At 41.9% G+C, this 19368-nt stretch overlaps 2 protein-coding genes across 2 annotated transcripts in view; one reads left to right on the forward strand and one right to left on the reverse strand.

Annotated features, from left to right (window-relative positions):
- Positions 1-1841: 1841 nt before the first annotated feature.
- On the reverse strand, positions 1842-3972 carry LOC123984541. The gene is made up of 4 exons (XM_046071477.1): positions 3701-3972; positions 3480-3592; positions 3327-3381; positions 1842-3192 (listed from the first exon to the last, which is right to left on the reverse strand). The coding sequence occupies exons 1-4, from the start codon at positions 3785-3787 to the stop codon at positions 2470-2472; spliced, it is 978 nt and encodes a 325-aa protein (XP_045927433.1). The 5' UTR covers positions 3788-3972; the 3' UTR covers positions 1842-2469.
- Positions 3973-11475: 7503 nt separating this feature from the next.
- The window catches only part of slc35f3b (solute carrier family 35 member F3b), a 46484-nt gene continuing 38591 nt past the window's right edge, over positions 11476-19368 (forward strand). Inside the window, exons 1-2 of the mRNA XM_046071473.1 lie at positions 11476-11587; positions 12508-12722. Coding sequence (XP_045927429.1) covers positions 11490-11587; positions 12508-12722 — 313 coding nt within the window. The 5' untranslated portion in view covers positions 11476-11489. The remainder of the gene's footprint in view (positions 11588-12507; positions 12723-19368) is intronic.

Genomic DNA, 19368 nt, shown 5'->3' on the forward strand with positions numbered 1-19368 from the left:
GTGGGTCGGGGGGCTGAGAACCCGTGTTAGATCAAAGGACTGAATCAGACACAGGAAGTCTGCTGAGTTTGAATTGTCTAAGTGAATGTTCATGTCACTGAGGACAAGTAGGGGACAGTCATGCTCTGGGATTGAAGACAGCAGTGTGTCTAGCTCCTCCACAAAGTTACCCATTTGTCCTGGTGTATGACAATCACAGAGACCTTTGCCGGAGCGGACACAAAGACAGCATGGTATTCGAAGGAGGCATATTGATTCGGGGGTAGCAGCTGTGTGAATTTCCATTTGTTGGAAATTAAGAACCCAGTGTCCACCCACGACTTCCACACAAGGAGCGTGGGCTCCTTGTGTGGAAGTCGGGTACAGTGACGAAGGAGTGGCAGACTGCGGTGGTGGTTCCCCTGTTCAAAAGGGGTGTGTGCCAATTACAGGGGTATCACACTTTTCAAGTCTACTCCAAGGTGCTGGAATGGAGGGTTCAGCCAATAGTCAAACCTCGGATCGAAGAGGAACAATGCGGTTTTCGTCCTAGTCGTGGAACAACGGACCACTCTTTACTCTCACAAGGATCTTGGAGTGGGCCTGGGAGTATGCCCATCCAGTCTACATATGCTTTGTAGATCTGGAGAAGGCGTATTACCGGGTCAACCGGGAGATACTGTGGGAGGTGCTGCAGGAGTATGGGGTGAGGGGGGCCCTTCTCAGGGCTATTCAATCCCTGTACATCCAAAGCGCGAGCTGTGTCCGAGTACTCGGCAGTAAGTCGTAATCTAAAGGGGAGCAGGGATGAAGGGATGAAGGGATGAGGGGATGAAGGGAGCAGGGATAAAGGGATAAAGGGATGAGGGGAGCAGGGATGAAGGGATGAGGGAAGCAGGGATGAAGGGATAAAGGGATGAAGAGATGAGGGGATAAAGGGATGAAGAGATGAGGGGATGAAGGGAGCAGGGATAAAGGGATAAAGGGATGAGGGGAGCAGGGATGAAGGGATGAAGGGATGAGGGGATGAAGGGAGCAGGGATAAAGGGATAAAGGGATGAGGGGAGCAGGGATGAAGGGATGAGGGAAGCAGGGATGAAGGGATAAAGGGATGAAGAGATGAGGGGATAAAGGGATGAAGAGATGAGGGGATGAAGGGAGCAGGGATAAAGGGATAAAGGGATGAGGGGAGCAGGGATGAAGGGATGAAGGGATGAGGGGATGAAGGGAGCAGGGATAAAGGGATAAAGGGATGAGGGGAGCAGGGATGAAGGGATGAGGGAAGCAGGGATGAAGGGATAAAGGGATGAAGAGATGAGGGGATAAAGGGATGAAGAGATGAGGGGATGAAGGGAGCAGGGATAAAGGGATAAAGGGATGAGGGGAGCAGGGATGAAGGGATGAAGGGATGAGGGGATGAAGGGAGCAGGGATAAAGGGATAAAGGGATGAGGGGAGCAGGGATGAAGGGATGAGGGAAGCAGGGATGAAGGGATAAAGGGATGAAGAGATGAGGGGATAAAGGGATGAAGAGATGAGGGGATGAAGGGAGCAGGGATAAAGGGATAAAGGGATGAGGGGAGCAGGGATGAAGGGATGAAGGGATGAGGGGATGAAGGGAGCAGGGATAAAGGGATAAAGGGATGAGGGGAGCAGGGATGAAGGGATGAGGGAAGCAGGGATGAAGGGATAAAGGGATGAAGAGATGAGGGGATAAAGGGGTGAAGAGATGAGGGGATGAAGGGAGCAGGGATAAAGGGATAAAGGGATGAGGGGAGCAGGGATGAAGGGATGAAGGGATGAGGGAAGCAGGGATGAAGGGATGAAGGGATGAGGGGTGCAAGGATTAAGGGATGAGGGAAGCAGAATAATAGAAGAAAAGAAAGAAAAAGAAAAAAAGACTAAATGCTATAATGAAAAGAATATTGAACGATACATGGATTTTTGTTGAATTTTTGTTGGAATAAAACAAGCCACATTCTCGATGAGATTTAGTCCTTAGTGGATGCACTAAAGCAGCATGTCATCATTTTCCAGACACCATGGAAGAAGGCACGCACTCCCTTCTTCTTCTTCGCATCACAGTCCTGAACAAGGGATTGTGTCTTAGATGTCTCCACTTCTTCCTGCTGCAGTAATTTTATTTCACCTGTCATGTTCACGGCCACACTGGTCTGCAGATTGACTGAGGATGATACCTCAGTCAAATGATACTGGATGATGGCCAACTCTTCATCCTCAGGGACTCCTGGGGAGGCTTCCCTCTTCTCCAGTAGTTGGTCTTCCAGCCTCTCTGAACTCCACAGGCCAACGTGACCATGGGTGGATGTATCTGTTTGCACTCCGTGGTCCATGTTTTGGATGGCAGTGTCCTGAACCAGGGTTTCTTCTCTGTGAGATTCCTTCACATCTTCCCTCTGCAGTTCTTCCAGCTCATCAGCCAAGAACACAGCCACACTGGCATCCGGTCTGACTAAGAATGTGTCCTCGGTCACATCATTTGGAGCAGTGGCCATATTTTCATCCTCTTGTGGAGAAACCTTTCTCTTCTCAAGAAGTCCCTCTTCCTGCCCCTCTGAGGTGCAGAGCTGAAGGTTCTTTTTATTTCCCACCTCCTGGATAGCACAGACACAATACAATATCTGGCAGAGAAAAGGCTTTCATCATAGTCCATCTGGTGGAAGGACTTGGAGCGCTCATCAAACATCTCAAAGATGGCTTTCACGATGGATCGGGCAGCTCTAGTGCAGACACTGAGCATAACAGTTCTAGACACAGATCCAAACTGAGAAAGGCAAGGAGCTGCTGAGTTTGTCAGCAGTTTGCCAATCTTAGCACTGGCAAGTTTACACTTGTCTTTTAGCTCTGGTTCCTCCAGGAGGAACCTCAGAGCAGTGTCCACCACCTCTGGCACCAAGGATGCAGCACTCTGTCCAAGCTCCAAGAGCTCTGCTGGTTTTGCGTCCCCTTCAGAGAGAGGATGGCTGGTGATCTGAATGCCACCAAAGATTCTTAGCAGCTTGCTGTGCAGAGATGGAAGGAAGGTTTTTACATCCTCCTCTGCTGCTGGGTGGACGACTGAGACAAACATCTGAAGGCCCTCCAATGTGACTTTCCTGCCCAACAGCTGTGAAAGCTGCTTTTCTTTGTCCAGTTCCTCCAGGAGCTCTTCTTCCATCTGATTGAGACAGAAGTGCCTCACTGTGGTCCAGGCCTGTCAACATCACACTTTAGTCACACCAGGAGCATAATGGAGCTGACAGTAGATTATTTTACATGAAACTAAACAGTTAACAATAATATATTGTCTGAAGTCATAAGTCTGAAAATCCTCTGTATTTTACATACCAATTCAGCCATGAACAGGTTATTTTTCCCTATCCTCTCAATTATTTCCTGAAACCTGCAAGAATAAAAAAACACTCCTTTTAAAAAAGCTCTAATTTAATGTGTCAGTTTTCCATCAGTGTATCAGTTAAACCAATGATCAGTTTGACTCACTCCTCCAGGAAGCTTCTTCCTCTCAACAGCCAGGTCTTTATGTCTCTGACAGATAAATAATCAGGAACTTGACCCTGCTGCTTCATGAGCATAAACTGCCTCAGCATCATTTTCTGTAACACAGATTCGGTACAGCACAGTTTAACAGCTCACAGAAACACCATATTATGCAATGTAACATAAATAATGAAGAGTGCACTTTTACATTCACAGCAACTTACCTCTGCTTTGTAGCGACATTGCTCTTCTTCAGAGAAGCAGGATGGTCTCATCTTTTGGACTTGTTTAAAAATGATGTGAGTTTCCATGTTTAAGAGAGTTATTTCAAGTTTAAAGTTTTGAACAGGTTTGAATAAACAGGTTTGTTGAATGCAGTAAACAAGTGAACAACTATGTCTTTTCAGAGGGACTGGATAGCTGAGCTTTCAGATACCACATGAGGGAGAATCTACAAACGCACCTCAAATTCACAGTGTATGGAATGTAGAACTAGGTGACATCAACGCTATCATAATGGTGAAGGTTCCTTCCAAGAACACAACAAAGTAAAGCATGGAACTAATATGCAAATTAGGGAATCAGCAACCAAAATGAGTAAACTATTAGCTTTCAACAAGCCTCTTGTATTTTCAGCACAAATCCATCTCTGACAGGAGAGAAGACTCTCCATCTTTCATACCACAACCTGTCAAGTGCTTGCTGATTACAGACAAACGATTACAGTTATATTATTAACATTTAGAAATCATTGTTGGAATATATTTAAGCTTGAGTTCCAAGGATTAGGCCGGGGTTACTCTTTATCTTTCTTATTGTCAACAAATCCCATTAAAAGACCAAAACCCAACAATGAATTGATCCTACTAAGAAGTATATAACTTTTTTGCCATAGAGCTCCATGGTTGTGAAAAATTTTCAAAACATCAATTAGACACAACTGTATGTTAAATACCCACTGTTCCAATTACTATTCCTCTGAGCACTTTTCATGATTGGCTTTACTTTTTTATTTTTATTGTTAGAGGTCACACTCTAATGTACGTGTAAAAATGACAATAATGATACATGATCAATTTTGAAACTAAAACCCAATATTGGTGAAGAGAAGTGGTAAGGAGTGGTGATGGCACAGGGGGATAAGACGCATGCCTTATGTGCATCTTATCCCCTTATGTGCCTTATGTGTGGTGTGTCACTGTGACACGTCCACCAATGTGTCCCTGAGCAGGACACTTCACACCTAGTTGCTCCAGTGGCGTGCAACCTTTGACACAAATAGCAATTGTCAGTATTTTGTTTTCCAAAAAGTAATTCTCAGTCACAGAAATGTGCAGTGTCTGTTATCCTACAATGTAGAATAGGACTACACGTTTCACTACCTACACTCTGCTCTTACTTTCCTTTGGGTGAGTTACATGCCTGTTAGTAAAACACTATGTTGAATAAAAAGAGAGGATAGCATCCCCTTTGCTAGAAATGAAACATTCTGCATCCACAAGCAAGGTGTGTGCTTACAGCAAAATGAGATTTAATTTGCTGTTTAAGTTTGGAACATGGCCAGCTAAAACACACCTACACCTAAGGACATCACATCTTCCCATGCCCCACCTTTTCTCTCCTTCATTTGCTCTTAATTTGTACCCATACACAACCACGTACATTCGGTTTAATTGTCAGTGGATGCAACCGGGCTGTCAGTCAGGAGTGTATCAGAGCAGAACAGGACTATCCCCTACACTGCTCATCTCTACAAACTGGACTGAAATGTACCTGCCGCTTCTTGTCATTAATATTGCTATTTGATCTTTTTGCATCATTAATATGCATGCAGGAAACTACCTGTGCCTGAGCTGAGAGCATTAAAAAATCATCTTTATTTTTAAATCATGCAACCGGCATGGTTTTTATTTCCATGCTATAAGCGAGCAAGTGCTTCATTACATCAAACCTAATGCTATCCTTTAAGTTGCATTAGTGTCCAAATAATACTACACATTCACTCCAGCAAAGCCCAAGAGAAAGACACAATGCAGGATTGCCCGGGAACATACTGTGTAATGCTTGACTTGTCATCAGTCTGGTTTTACAACATGTCCACTGTTGCAACTTTGGATCCTCATATACTAGTGGTCCAGGGACTCAGGGGTCATCCAGGACAGTGGGTGGGTTGGGCTGAACTGAGGCGCCTACCCTATAGCACCGCTTTCTGGTGGTGGAGCAACTCTATTTATATCCTGACACACACGCACACACACACACACTGGGACTATGGGAATGCAGGAAGCCTGGAGCACAAACATTCCCCACTGCCAACTCTGTAACAGCTCTCATTTGCTCCTGCAAACACAATGCTTTCATTTTTGCTGGAGTGAAGGGAGTGCTGATTGTATTTTCTAAATGACGTGTGAGTGAATGATATATTTACTTTTATTAATGTTCCGAAGAAATAACTAAATTGAAATATGGAATTGTGCATTTGAGGTGCTGGTCGTGCATGGCAATCCTATACATGTACAGACACACACACAGCAAACACTTAGCAGGACATATACACTGCCCCAGTTAACTCTGTCATGAATGTATAAGAGATGAGACAAACTGACAGGACCAGAAGAAGTGAGGAGAGAAGAAAAGACGGGAGGGGGCGAATAGATGCTGCAGCTGTGGGAATTCTCTCTCTTGCATCCATTCTGCAGTGAAACCTCCATCCCTGTAGTCTGTAGTGTTTTGAAAACATCACAGCTCACAGTTAGCTCCCCTCATGTTCTCTACAACACAGACACATTGTACATTTATCAGGTACTGGATGACAAACATGAAAACACAAAAAAGAGGCTGGTGTTTTCCCCCAAGAGCTCAGACTTTTGATGAAAGCCATCACAGGTTGAAACATCATCAGTCATTCTGAAGTCTTTTCCACTGACATCCCACTAAAGCTGACATCTGGCTTAATAAGATCTGATAACCAGCTGAGCAAGCTTTGGAAAATGCTGAGAAAATGCTGTGGCCACTAATTGGATGACAAACGGCAAATGGCCATGTGCCTTTGTATCAAATCATAAGCACATGAAGGAACAATACTGACTAATTTAATCGCCATGTCAGTTATGCATATAACACTATCAGAGTGCCTTTACAATAACCTCAGAATGGCCCACACGTTGTGCAACTCCACAAAAATATATAATATTATAAATATTCAAAAGAAGCCGTCACTTGTTTCGAGTGGCGACTGTCTGACAACCTTCAGGACTTGGGTTTTTTTCCCCTCACCAACATGCCGTGACCAATTACTCCAAATCCCTTTTGGCAAATTGGGCAACAACGATCCAAAGCAGACAGGAGAGGTGGATGTTGTCTAAGACCCAAAAAGCAGAAGGATTTACATGAGAAGAACTGTGGACAGATGTAAAGGATTAATGCTTTAATATGGCAGGTAAATAAATATGTATATGGGAAAGCAGTAAGGAGCTGTACGATAATAATGACAACCAGTGCATTTGTTCAATGCATTAAAACATGTTCTATTTGTAATAACAATATGGCTGTGAATGTCTAATGGTCAACGGTGGTGTGTTTCAATTGGAGGGGACCCCGGTTCAGTCACTGATTACATAAGCAGACCAGAGTGAATCATCTATGTGCTAATGAAAAACATTTTCCATGACATTCTGTGTGAACTATCATAAAGCTGCCAGCTGAAAAGCAGCTCTGAAGTGCCATTTTCCTGGTATTTCAGAGGTGTGTTTTAATATTAATAGCAGCACAGCAGAGAGGGGACTGTGCATGCATACTTCCAGAACTTTGATCATATATTTTTGTCTTGTTTTCATTTGTCAGCCAAGCTAAAAAGGGATTATTATAAGACTGGAAATCAGGGCAGTTACAGCTGGCCAGACAAGAAGACAGAAGACGCCAATCCTTTCCTCCAACTGGAGCTGTTTGCCTCAGCAGCTAACTGGTTCATGATGTTAACAGATAATAGCATCAGTAGGTCCTCTCATTCACAGAGATTCTGGCTACACTCCAGCTGTGTGTCAACCTTACCAATAATGGCAGCTAAATGACAAATACACCCTAAAGAAATCACACAGGCACTTGGGACTAAAGGGTGCGGATGCCATGAAGGTTATGTTTCATTGCCACAGATATAGAAAAGATCCGTCTCTTTGGATTATTAATAAATTGCTTCTCACATCGGCGTATGCTAATGCGAAGGTCACTAATAAAACGCTGAGTAATAAGAAATAATAAGTTTACAAAAACCTCTAAGTACTTAAATACACACTGATGAGTGTGACCTTTTTTACTGGCTCAGAGTTTAACTTCTCTTCCTGCACTGGCCAATCAGCAGTGACCTGTCACACTGTTTCCAGGCTGAGAGCGGCATTAAATATTGATAGTGAAGAAGAGGGAGGATTTACATCATACTTTTTTAAATAGTATGAAACTGGACACAGGAGGATGAGAGAAATAATGGAAATGACAAAAAGCAGATCAAGGTTTATAACCTGCTGACTTTTGTTTCTGACTAATCACTGATGTGTACACGTTTTTGAGGAAGAAAAGAAAAGAGCTGAAGGGGAGGTTATGACGAAGGATTGTGAAATCTTGAACCCAGTCTTTCGCTGTTTTCGCCATGACTACGCATACCACAAGTCACCTGGAGCCCTTGCACTTTGAAATCCTTCTGTGTTCAGGGGGGAAAAATTCAGAAATTTGGGTTTGATTTGTTTCGATTTCACAGTATTTGAAGTCAAGCTCCCTTGAGAAATGTGCCTCACGGAAGACATTTTGTCATGTCAGTATAAAAAGCACAGGTGTAAATAATAAAACTGACAATGGCTGAATTCCATTTAGCTGCTTCAGTTTCAGGGTCCTGGTGTTGTTCATGCAGGCTCACTGTCACACTGTCATGACTTACTGGGACACTAACAGAACAGGGCCATTGTTAATGTTATAATTAGTGCTCTTGCTCACTATGACAGGTTTAATTGTCTGCTGTGAAAAAGGTCTACTGACAAGTCACTTCAAAAACCTCAGTGCAGTTTCAAAGAGTATTTTTATGCCCTTCACCAGGATCACAGGCTGACAATGTTATCATCATGGTGTGTACATTTTTCTGAAAGAAATGACTTATTATAAAATTATACAATTACTCCATATAATAACAAACAATGTATTTTCTTTTAGATAGATAATCTTATAACTGATCAAATAAAATAAATGTGTGTTTTATGTAATATAATCATTATCAATACCCATGTACAATGAATATCCAAAAGCTTTTTATACATAGTGAAATTCTTGTAAAAAATTACTATAAAGAAAATACGCAAATATATAAATGGGGAGTAAGGTAGTGCTTTTAAATAACACAATGATAAAATTTGATAAACTGACAAGCTTAGCTGACAACAATATTGATGGCTCCATTCCCATTTAAGTGTCCCAGTTACCTATGGCAGTGAGCCAGCATGGACCAGAGCCCGAACATTACTGATTACATCTGTGTGTTTGACAGTCAACATATCTGCTGTGATTAAAGGATATAGAACTTTTTCACAAAAGCAATTTTGACAGTAAAACCACAGGTGTAACTAATGAAATTAATAATGGGTGGATTCTATTTAGGTGAGTCAGTTCAAGGACCCAAGTACGGTGCATGCTGACTCACTGGAATGACCGGTGCACCGTGGAGCTGAGTCATTGTTAACAGTATTAGTCACACCTTTGCTTTTCCATGAGTTCAAATGTCTCCTGTGAAAAAGTCCAGTTGACCTGGTTTTGTGGAAATTAATTTATCATCAGAAAACTTCAGTAACTTTTATACATTGGTTATTTATTTTCGTCAGTTTCTGTGTCTTGTGTGTGTGAAGCATTCTCGCTGTGTTCATTTTATGATTCTTGGCCTTGAGCTTAGGTTCCCGTTTCATCTCTGATCCATATTTAGAAAAGAGTGCAGTGCCCTGTAGATTGGGGCACCAATTAAATTGCTATTAGAAAACTGCTGAAGTGGAAGATGGTGTACTGGATGACAGTGAATGACTTATACTAAGACATCAGCACTCCTTTTAAACAAACTGTTTTAATATTTATGGGCTGTGTCTCACAGGTGTCCACATTATTTGGTTTTGGCAAAGCAGAAGGTCGAACAGTGAGAATTGATTTGACTTTGGCTGAGCAGTGAAGTTGAGAGGTGCATTGTGCAAGATGAACCTGATCCTCACCTCCCTTAGACTGTCGATGGGAGGCGTTGACCCGCTTATTGATGACTAGACTCCACTTTTTTGCTCGAGTAAGCACAGACCCCCTGAACCGTGTGGATGTGTGAGTTGTGGCTGGTCATTGATTGATGCAAAACCTGTCCTCAAAAAACAGTCCGTGTGCTTCAGCTACTCTCCACAGACAGGAGCTCACAGAATGCCGACGCAATGCAGCGAGTGGACCATGGACCTGGGACCTATGGGCAACACAACCCCATTCATACAAGGTAGAGCTTCACTTTGCCTCACTGTTGGAACTGCATGTACTGCTTAGGTTTATCTAGAGACAGAAGACAACATTTCAGCTGAACTTTGCCAAACTCAATACAAAATGAACATGAAAAGTTGGTTTTTCGCTGGGGAATGTCCCCATGCAACACAATTCACTTCATTCACAAACATTTGAATATTTTGTTGGCAGTCAGGACATGAGAGAGGGTGAAAAACCATGTGTACTGTTATTGTTGCACATTTCACAATCCTGAACACAACAGACAAAGACGGTTACTTAATTTAAATTTCCAAGTCAATATTATCACCAACAGTGAACATAATTAGCCCAGTCCTTGAAGCATAACTGATTGGATTTAATCAAATCCCTGTAATTGTCTTTGATTCTTTGGCACTGAGCTGAAGCAGCATTTCTATTGTTTAATTTCTGCCTCTGTTCACCCAGAGATTTGAAATGCAGACCCTGCCATTGTTTTGAAGCGGTGGTGGACTCCTAAAGTAAACTTTCAATAATAGTGACCCATGAGTTGTTGAAAAATCTATAGTGATGGTTGCTGGAAAAAATTGTCTGGTAGCAGCGCTGGTATGTTGCACACCTTGAACAGCATGCACTTGTGCAGTCAGTATTTCTGTGATAATCTGCATGATTAAGGATTCATTCAACTCAGCTAAACAACTTTTCTGCCTTTTCCTTAAGTATTATAACTGATGCATCTGCCTCACATACCCATCCCCTATTTAAGTTTGATAGTCTTTCGAATGCCACCAACCAATACTGTTCTGAGCCACATGTAATTGGCATTTTCAGATTAAAAATAAAACACATTCAGACTTCAAAGTAGGTTATGTGTGTTTTTTAAAATATGTTCATCTTGAGCCAGGCAGACTTGCTGTGCTTGTCTGAACATGACAGTCTGAGGCAAAAGGACCACAAAGAGCCCATTTGTACAGTATGACTGCGGATGATTTGGCTTTACAGGCTATTGATTAATTGAATTTTTCAGCCACAAAGCCACAGAAAAATACATTAGATTGGCAACAAGGGAAGTGCAGATATGTGGTGACTGAGATTCAGGGGCCACCAGGGGTCCTTATGGGGTCCGAGAAGGACAGCAAATACAGTTTTATTTTACATTGTCCCAAAGAAGTGAGAATAACTATAAGACTCATATTTATATGATCTATAACATCATACCTGATTAACGTCACGTTACTGAAGTGGTGGTTCAGATCCCCCAGGTTAAAAAGATCACAGCTGGTACATTGTATTCTCTGTGTTTTGCAGACAATGATAATTCCAGTCATCCCAGTAGGTGGCGCTGTGGCAGTGCCTCCAGGACCAGGCAGCATCCAGTGCAGAGCGCACCCTTTTATGTTGAAACAGTGTGCGCTGTAGCGGCCAGGCAGGCATATGTTTGTGGGGGTGAGAAGGAGCAGGACGGTGGTACTTGTCTCCGGCAGGCTTGATGGGGATTTAGATTTCGAGTAGTTGCCCAGCTTAGTGGCCTTGAGGATGTACGGTGATGGGGAGGGCACAGTGTGGGACCGGGTCGGACCGCCCCACCGGGACTGTATGTGCTACCTTGGACCTCCTACTACTTTGATGCCGATGTAAGACGTTTAAACTTCTACAAATACACTGCAGCCGAGGGACGGGAGGCTGGCAACACCTGTTGCGCACGTGATTTCAAAGATGCATTATTAAAGTAAAATGACTTTATTGGGTAGAAGTGTTTAAAATATCAAGTACAGCTGTAGAGCCTAAATGTCATGCAATTTAACTAAGTGCCATTAGGCTACCTAAAATGATTGTTTGCAGTCAGATTACAATTTAAAAATGAAACGGGCTATGATTAGGATACGGCAGCACAGGGAGACATTTTACACACCGATTTTGGAGGTTAAGTCAAGTTTTGCTTGATGACAGTGCCCCCTGTGCCAAACTATTTTTGGTTGGTAGGCTACATTGGCTTTATTGGTGCAATAGTCAACAATATCTTTATCGTTTTTTCTCACCAGCTGGACACAGAGTAACAAGTAGGCTACTTATCCAGTATACATCATGAATTGATATTAGATGGCTATATAGGCTGTAGGCTGGCCGCAGTGTTGTGCTCAGCGCCTGTAGCTCCCGGAGCTGTCACAAGTGTTCCCTCTCAGTCTCTACAAATCACACATGATCGATTCATTTGTTTCAAAATCCTATAAGCCCTAAGCCTGTAATAGGAGTTGCCCAGTGCATAGTATACAGCAGTTGCAGGACCAGTCACTTTCGCTTAGTGTCTTTCGCACTGTTGTTGTGCGGATGCAGGGCCACTGAAGGATGATGATTTCTGTACTGTACAAGAGAGGCGCTGCAGGGGCCCGTAACGCCTGTCTCTGTGGAACATACAGCACTGACTTTCCTGGTTTAGCCAAGGAGGAATCGTATCATATCCAGTCATATACATGGTTTACAGGCTGCCTTTCCCTTTGCCAAGCGACCTCACTTTGTCTTGTAACGCCGCCAAACCCTTGCTCTCTCTTCCCAGCGGGATGCGCAAGTCGCCCGACGTGAGCCCCAGAAGGCTTTCGGATATCAGCCCTCAACTCAGGCAGCTCAAGTACCTGGTGGTGGACGAGGCCATCAAAGAGGACCTCAAGTCCTCCCGCTCAGTTGAGGACATCAACAGCGCATCCATAGAGGAGCGAATATTGCGAATCACCGGCTATTATGGATATCAGCCTTGGAGTGCAAGCTACAAAAGTGAGTCAGTTCACACGCATGGTGCTGTTCACTCATTCAGATTACATTAAAGTGCTGATCACAGAGTAGTGCTTTAGTAAAATGTTCTGTTAAGCATCACTTGCAGGTGCAGCTTGATGGCGTGGTTTAATGGTTAGATGTTTGGGTGGTTGGAGCTGGAGGATTGGGAACACAGGTTCAATAGCTGCATGTGTGAGTAATAATCTCTTCTGACCAATGGCCATGCATTTGCAGGCTTCACGTGGTTACAGAAAGGATGATGGAAATGCATTGTATCAGAGGCACTTTCCACCATGTGGGCCCTCTACCTTGAATCCCCAGCACTCAACTTCTTTTTATACATCCTTTCATCCTCATCCTTTGCATTACCTGCAACTGGTGTTAAAGCAAAGTGCAAGGACTGGTGTGTGTGCTGCACAGTTCAAGAAGAGAGTTAATCTGAATAAGAACATAATGACAGATACACATGGTATTTGCCACTGTGATGCTGCTTAACTTCATCATTATTGTCAATTAATCTAAATTGGCACTAATTGTTAAGGCATCAGTATTTCTGTTGGTTGCAGCAGACAGTGGAGCTAGTGTTTTCTCCTCTGGAGCTCGTTGAGCTTGGAGCCAGACAGTGGGAATGTTGCTCTGAGCAGTTGATTCTTTGAAGAAAAAAGTTGTCAACGCAGCTTTTATTTTCCTCTCCCATTTCCTTTCTCTCCATCACACTGCAGTACATTTTCATCCTTTTTTGTGGGCAGCATTAAATGCTTGAGCTGCAACTGCTGTTGATCCTGGCTGGATGTCTTGCTTCACTAGCTCTGTGGCTTTATCCAGGAGCTAGCTTGCTGTAGTGATGTCAGGACAAACCACAGTGTTGCCAGTCTTTTGTTCATTTGTTTGTTATTGCTGCTCTGATGTGAATACATTCAGTAGGGTTTTGCTGGCTGATGACATTAAACTTGTAGCTGGTGGAAAAGTTTGTAAATTACATATGAGAGACTGCAATATTAAACAGCTGCAAGACTGCTTCAAAATTCAAAGGCATATACCTAACACTGCAGACTTCTCAGGAGCTCCTGTTCAGATCTGAATTTGTCTTCAGTTGTTCTTTCAGTACTGGTGCTGTGACAAGGGAAAGGATAGTGAAATAAGGTGGACCATTACACTGTAGCCTTATTAAATAGGGGTGGCTGTGGTGACCATGACCCAAGAAAATTTTTTTTACTATTTTGTGATGCATATTTAAATTTGGTGAAAAATACACAATACTTTATTTTGTCATCTACAGGGCCAAATGAACATACTTACACTATTATATTCTCTGATAGACATAAGTACTTCATATTTTTATTCATGGAATTTAAGTTGGCCTGAAAGGGACCTCTGGTTAGTTGATGGTCACTAATACTGCTGCTAAAATGGATTAACAAATATTGCTATATTATAATATAATATATATAATATTTATTGATGTAAACAGTAATAAATTAAGTTGCCATCTGGAGTTATTGATTTGCCCAGATTACCTAAACCTCAGTCTGAAATCATTATTTTCATGTGCAGGTAGGTAATTTATACACTTCCTCAAGAACAGTTTCAAACTGATTCAAGGAACTCATTATTTCCAATTGCCTAATTATAATAGCTGTTGTGGAATAGACATGTTGGCAAGTTGTTGTGTTTTTAATGAGAGTTAAGGGTCCATTTTCTCAAAAGCACACACACACACACACACACACACACTTCACATTAAATTAAATAAATGGTGGGTTTAATTTCAAAACACAATGTCCATGTTGCGAAAAGAGATAAAAAGCAGACACTACTTGAGTTATATAGTGTAGCATGTTCCCTAAAATAGCACTTTGTGGAAGACATGAGCATATACAATATTTCATGTTTTAATGATTCAGTTTGCTTCTGTTCCTAACTAACCCAACCTAAAGTCAAATTGAAAGTACACCATGTACCAAATCCATATAGTTCTCTGTTCTGGATGACCTACTGTAGTTGCAGCTTCATGGGGACAGAAGTCCCACTCGTCACACTTAGCACACAATTGCTTGCCATGTGTTGAACAGACTCAGCCCCCCTCCAGCACATGCACAACCTGACTATTCAGGAACCAATGGCAGCTAGAAAGCTGTGGTTAATGGCTAAAAAGTGGAGGGTGGATGCCGAAGGCAGCCAATTTCAAGAGAGGTGGGAGGCTGAGTATTTCTCAGTAGAGTGCAAAGAGATGCCTGTTTGTTTCATTTACCACCAACCTCTCCAAACTGGCACACATGCTCTTTCACACAGGAGTAAGCAGAGTGAGAGGGAAAGTGGAGCTAGTAGTAAGCCATGACTCAGGCTGAGGATGAAAGGTGGCTGTGTAACTCAGATGTTCTGCGTGACTTAATGGATCGTCTAAATATTCTGTATATGAGACTGCAGGGATCACAAACACGTGGGGTGCTGTAATGGCCCTCAAAAACAACATGAAAACCTTCATTTATCAAACCTGCCTGTGAGTCACTTTCCTTTGTGTGGCATACATTCAAACTCAGAGCAGAATTAAGCAAGTGTATTGCTTTTGATGTAAGTGAATTACACTGCAAATCTGTCCCTTTCATTACAGGATGCCACAGAGCTACATTCAGGCTGTGTTTAAAATGTTTGGACCTAGCTGTGTGTGCTCCGCTGGCTGCATACCATGCACCCACAGTGTCTTCTCTTTGATTCCTGTCTCAGACTTGTGTGGCATCTCTCTCCTCTCTCTCCCATCCACTGCAATACATTGAGCAACACCTAAAATGCCAGTAATCAATTCTCTTCTCAGTGAAAATCCACAAATCATCACACATCACCACCCTAGAGAATATACTGAGCTAAAATAAAATAAAAACACTTTTCACTAATTTAGTATTCTTCCATTCTTCTCTTTTCACATAGGGAATCGGAAACTGTAGACATTCATTAGTCAACTTGACTTAAAGTGGAAGAGCAATGGTACTACCAGTGCTGTGGAAATTCTGACGTATTATCCCATTTATGTCCATCTGCCATGGAGGATTACTACTGCTGAATTCAAACAAAATATCATCTTATAAAACGCACCCATGTCATGATTAATAAAACATAAATGAATGTCCTCTTTGCAGACTGATTAGAATTTTGCCCGAGAAGAAATTGAATTTGATATCGCGGCTGCAGGTTAACTCGAGGGAACTCTTTCCAAAAAAAAAGGAGAAAAAGTGAAAACCTTTTTAAATTGGTGTCATCACTTTTCCCTTTGCCTGTGGAGTCCTCAGGGCACAAGAAAAAAAACCCTTTTGCTTAAATGATACCACTTAAAATCATCTTGAATTAAATGTTTTTGGACATTTACTTAATAAAATATATACTGTATTTACATATAATATGCAAAGACCAAAATAAGGACAAATATTCATGAAAATATAAGTAGGTTATTTTGCTCAGGCTGGTCAGGCTGAAAAGTTAGTTTTACTTTAGATATTCAAGAAATGGCGTTCTCTAAGATTAGTGCTGTCCTTTGCCTGTGAAATTGTCCCTTTAGGTTTGTCAAGTTCCACTGAGAAGTGAAATATTTGTCAGACAAACAGACTTTGTTCTTTTCATAATTTACTTGTGCTATCTATAACAAATGTAACGTCCCCTCTGGTGCAAATTTAGAGCTTCACGAGGCATGAAATGAGGTTGGATACTATTTTGGGCTCAGGGTTTAGGCATGGTAAGACGCAACAGTGGAGCAGGTTGTAGAGAGCCTATTGTACCCATGTACACATTCACTGCTGGCAGTAAAAGGACAGCTGGAAGGGTTGGGCAAGGTAAGGGCTGGCTGTGATTGATGACGAGTCCTTTGAACTCTATACAGCTGGAGCTGTATAGAAAGAAGGTAATAGTTATACGGAAAGGACGGATAAGACGTATACATGGACAAACCCAGCTTGCATACAGGCACAGTTGCAAAATTGTTCAAACAACTGGAGCTCTTTCCTAGAATCTTTATTTGACACTGGTGTTCAGCAGTTAATCAGTGAAACATACCAGACATCAATAGACCAGAATGCAATGCAGTTACAAAATGTGTGTGTGAAGAGTGCACCTCACACTTTTTCCTCACATAGACAGCTAACAGCATAACAGCTGTTGTTCACACTTTTAGATATAATCCACACCTGAGTGTGACAAGCTTGAATATGCTGTCTGAAGCCTGGGAAATGCACTCTGGGAAATGTAGTCAAGCTCTTGTTCAAATAGACGTAAATGAGGGAGCTTGAAGAAAGTTTCCATGAAATAAGTCCCAGGCTGATGATCTGTAACAATGTTATTTACACGATGGTCTGTAAATGGTGCATAATAAGATTAACATTGCTACACATAAACACAATCCCAGGTTTCTGTTTAAAACTGTGGATCAGCTGGAAGTAATGATGACTGTGAATTGTTTTTATCTTATTTTACCAATAAGGTGGTGTTAGTCAGAGCCTCTATTACCCCCACGGCCTCTTACTCAGAGGTCCCTCACCAGCAACAAGAGTGTTTTAACCAGTTTTATCCCACCGACTTGTCTGAGCTTTTACAAACAGTATCACAAATCAGAGCGTCCTCCAGCCCACTTGATGTAATACCTACAAAGTTTTTACTGAAAGTAATGGATTCTGTTGGGCCCCATTTGATCTCTGTTTTTAACGGCTCCCTATCTACTGGTTGTGTCCCCGATTATTTTAAAACGGCTTGCGTGAACCCACTTTTAAAAAAACCTGGTTTAGATCCCTCCCTCCCACAAAATTTTTGACCAATTTCAAAACTGCCTTTTATTGCAAAGATTCTAGAAAGAATTGTGTCCAAACAGCTGCTCATTGTACTGGAAAATAACAAAATATTTGAAAAGTTTCAGTCTGGTTTCAGGAAGTACCACAGCACTGAGACTGCCCTGCTTAAAGTCACCAATGACCTTTTAATGTCTGCTGATAAAGGTATGTGCTCAGTTCTGGTACTCCTGGACCTTAGCGCTGCTTTTGACACCATTGATCACAACATCGTTAGACAGACTGAGGCACTGGGTGGGGATCTCTGGTACTGCCTTAGAATGGTTTTCATCCTACCTGTCAAATAGGAAGTTTTGCGTGTCTGTAAACAACTATGTTTCTTCGTTCTGTCCAGTTAAATATGGTGTGCCTCAGGGGTCGGTCTTAGGACCCATGTTGTTTTCCTTGTATCTGCTTCCCCTTGGACATATTATCCATAAACATGGCATTTTTTTTTCATATTTATGCTGATGACACACAAATGTACTTGCCCTTCAGATCCACAGATCCTGGAATGCTGAGTTCACTTAACAACTGCCTTTGTGAAATTAAAAAATGGATGTCAAATAATTTCCTCCAGCTGAACTCAGCCAAAACAGAAATCCTGGTCATCGGGTCCCAGCAGATGGCAAAACAAATACTGCTATCTGCTGGTTCCCTAGTAAATCACATTAAGCCTGTGGCAAAGAACCTTGGTGTCTGGTTTGATAGCAATTTAAATTTCAAGTAGCACACCACAAAGCTTCATGTTTTTATCAACTTAGAAATATAGCAAAAATTCGATCTATGTTAACTTTTAAGGACACCGAGACCATTTTACACGCCTTCATCTCATCACGCCTGAATTATTGCAACAACCTTTTAACTTGTTTAACCCAAAAATCTACTGATCGACTCCAGACTGTCCAGAACTCAGCTGCCAGGCTTTTAACCAGAACAAAGAAATATGACCACATCATCCCTATTTTAGCTTCATTACACTGGCTCCCAGTATGTTTTAGAATTGACTTTAAAATTTTATTGATCACTTTTAAAGCTGTTCATGGCCTCTCGCCTTGTTATATTTCTGACCTTTTAGTCCCATACGCACCAGCACATTCCTTGAGATCCTCGGGCAGAGGTCTGTTGTCTGTTTCAGAGTCTCGACTGAAAACTAAAGGGGACAGAGCGTTTGCTGTCAGGGCCCCGAGGCTCTGGAACAGTATGAATCAAGTATGAGTCAGTGAACTCTTTTAAGTCCCTTCTTAAAACATACTTTTATAGGAGAGCCTTTCCCGATCTTATTTGACTTGATTTTATCCCTTTTATTTTATTCTATTTTACTTGTTTTATATTTATCTTAAACGTGTATTTTAGTCTTTTCAATGTTTACTTGCTTTTATCTTGTATTGTTTTTGTATTATTGTCTTTTGGGTATTATTGTCTTTACACTTGTTAAAGCACTTTGTAACTTGTTTTTGAAAAGTGCTCTACAAATAAAGATTATTATTATATTATTATTACTGGCACTTCAGTTCATTTGTCACAGCCAAACAGACAAATAAATTGATTCATTGGGTATAAAAAATGTATTTCTCTGTGTGAAGTGGAAGTTTCACGGTGTGTATTAGACTAGAAAGGAAACCCCTCCAACCTTGATCAACTTCCTCCACATCTGCAGCCCATATTCGAGCCAAGCGACTGCAACCACAGAACAGACACACGTCTTGTCATGTAGGTTGATGTCCAGTCAAGGGGCAAAATCATCTTACGTATGTACACGGAGTCACTGTGCACATGAACTCTCATGGAGTCATCCACAAAGAGACAGAGCAAAAAGCAATAAAAGAAATTGAGGCAAC

The sequence above is a fragment of the Micropterus dolomieu genome, linkage group LG15, assembly GCF_021292245.1.
Source record: "Micropterus dolomieu isolate WLL.071019.BEF.003 ecotype Adirondacks linkage group LG15, ASM2129224v1, whole genome shotgun sequence".
NCBI classification, from domain to species: Eukaryota; Metazoa; Chordata; class Actinopteri; order Centrarchiformes; family Centrarchidae; genus Micropterus; species Micropterus dolomieu.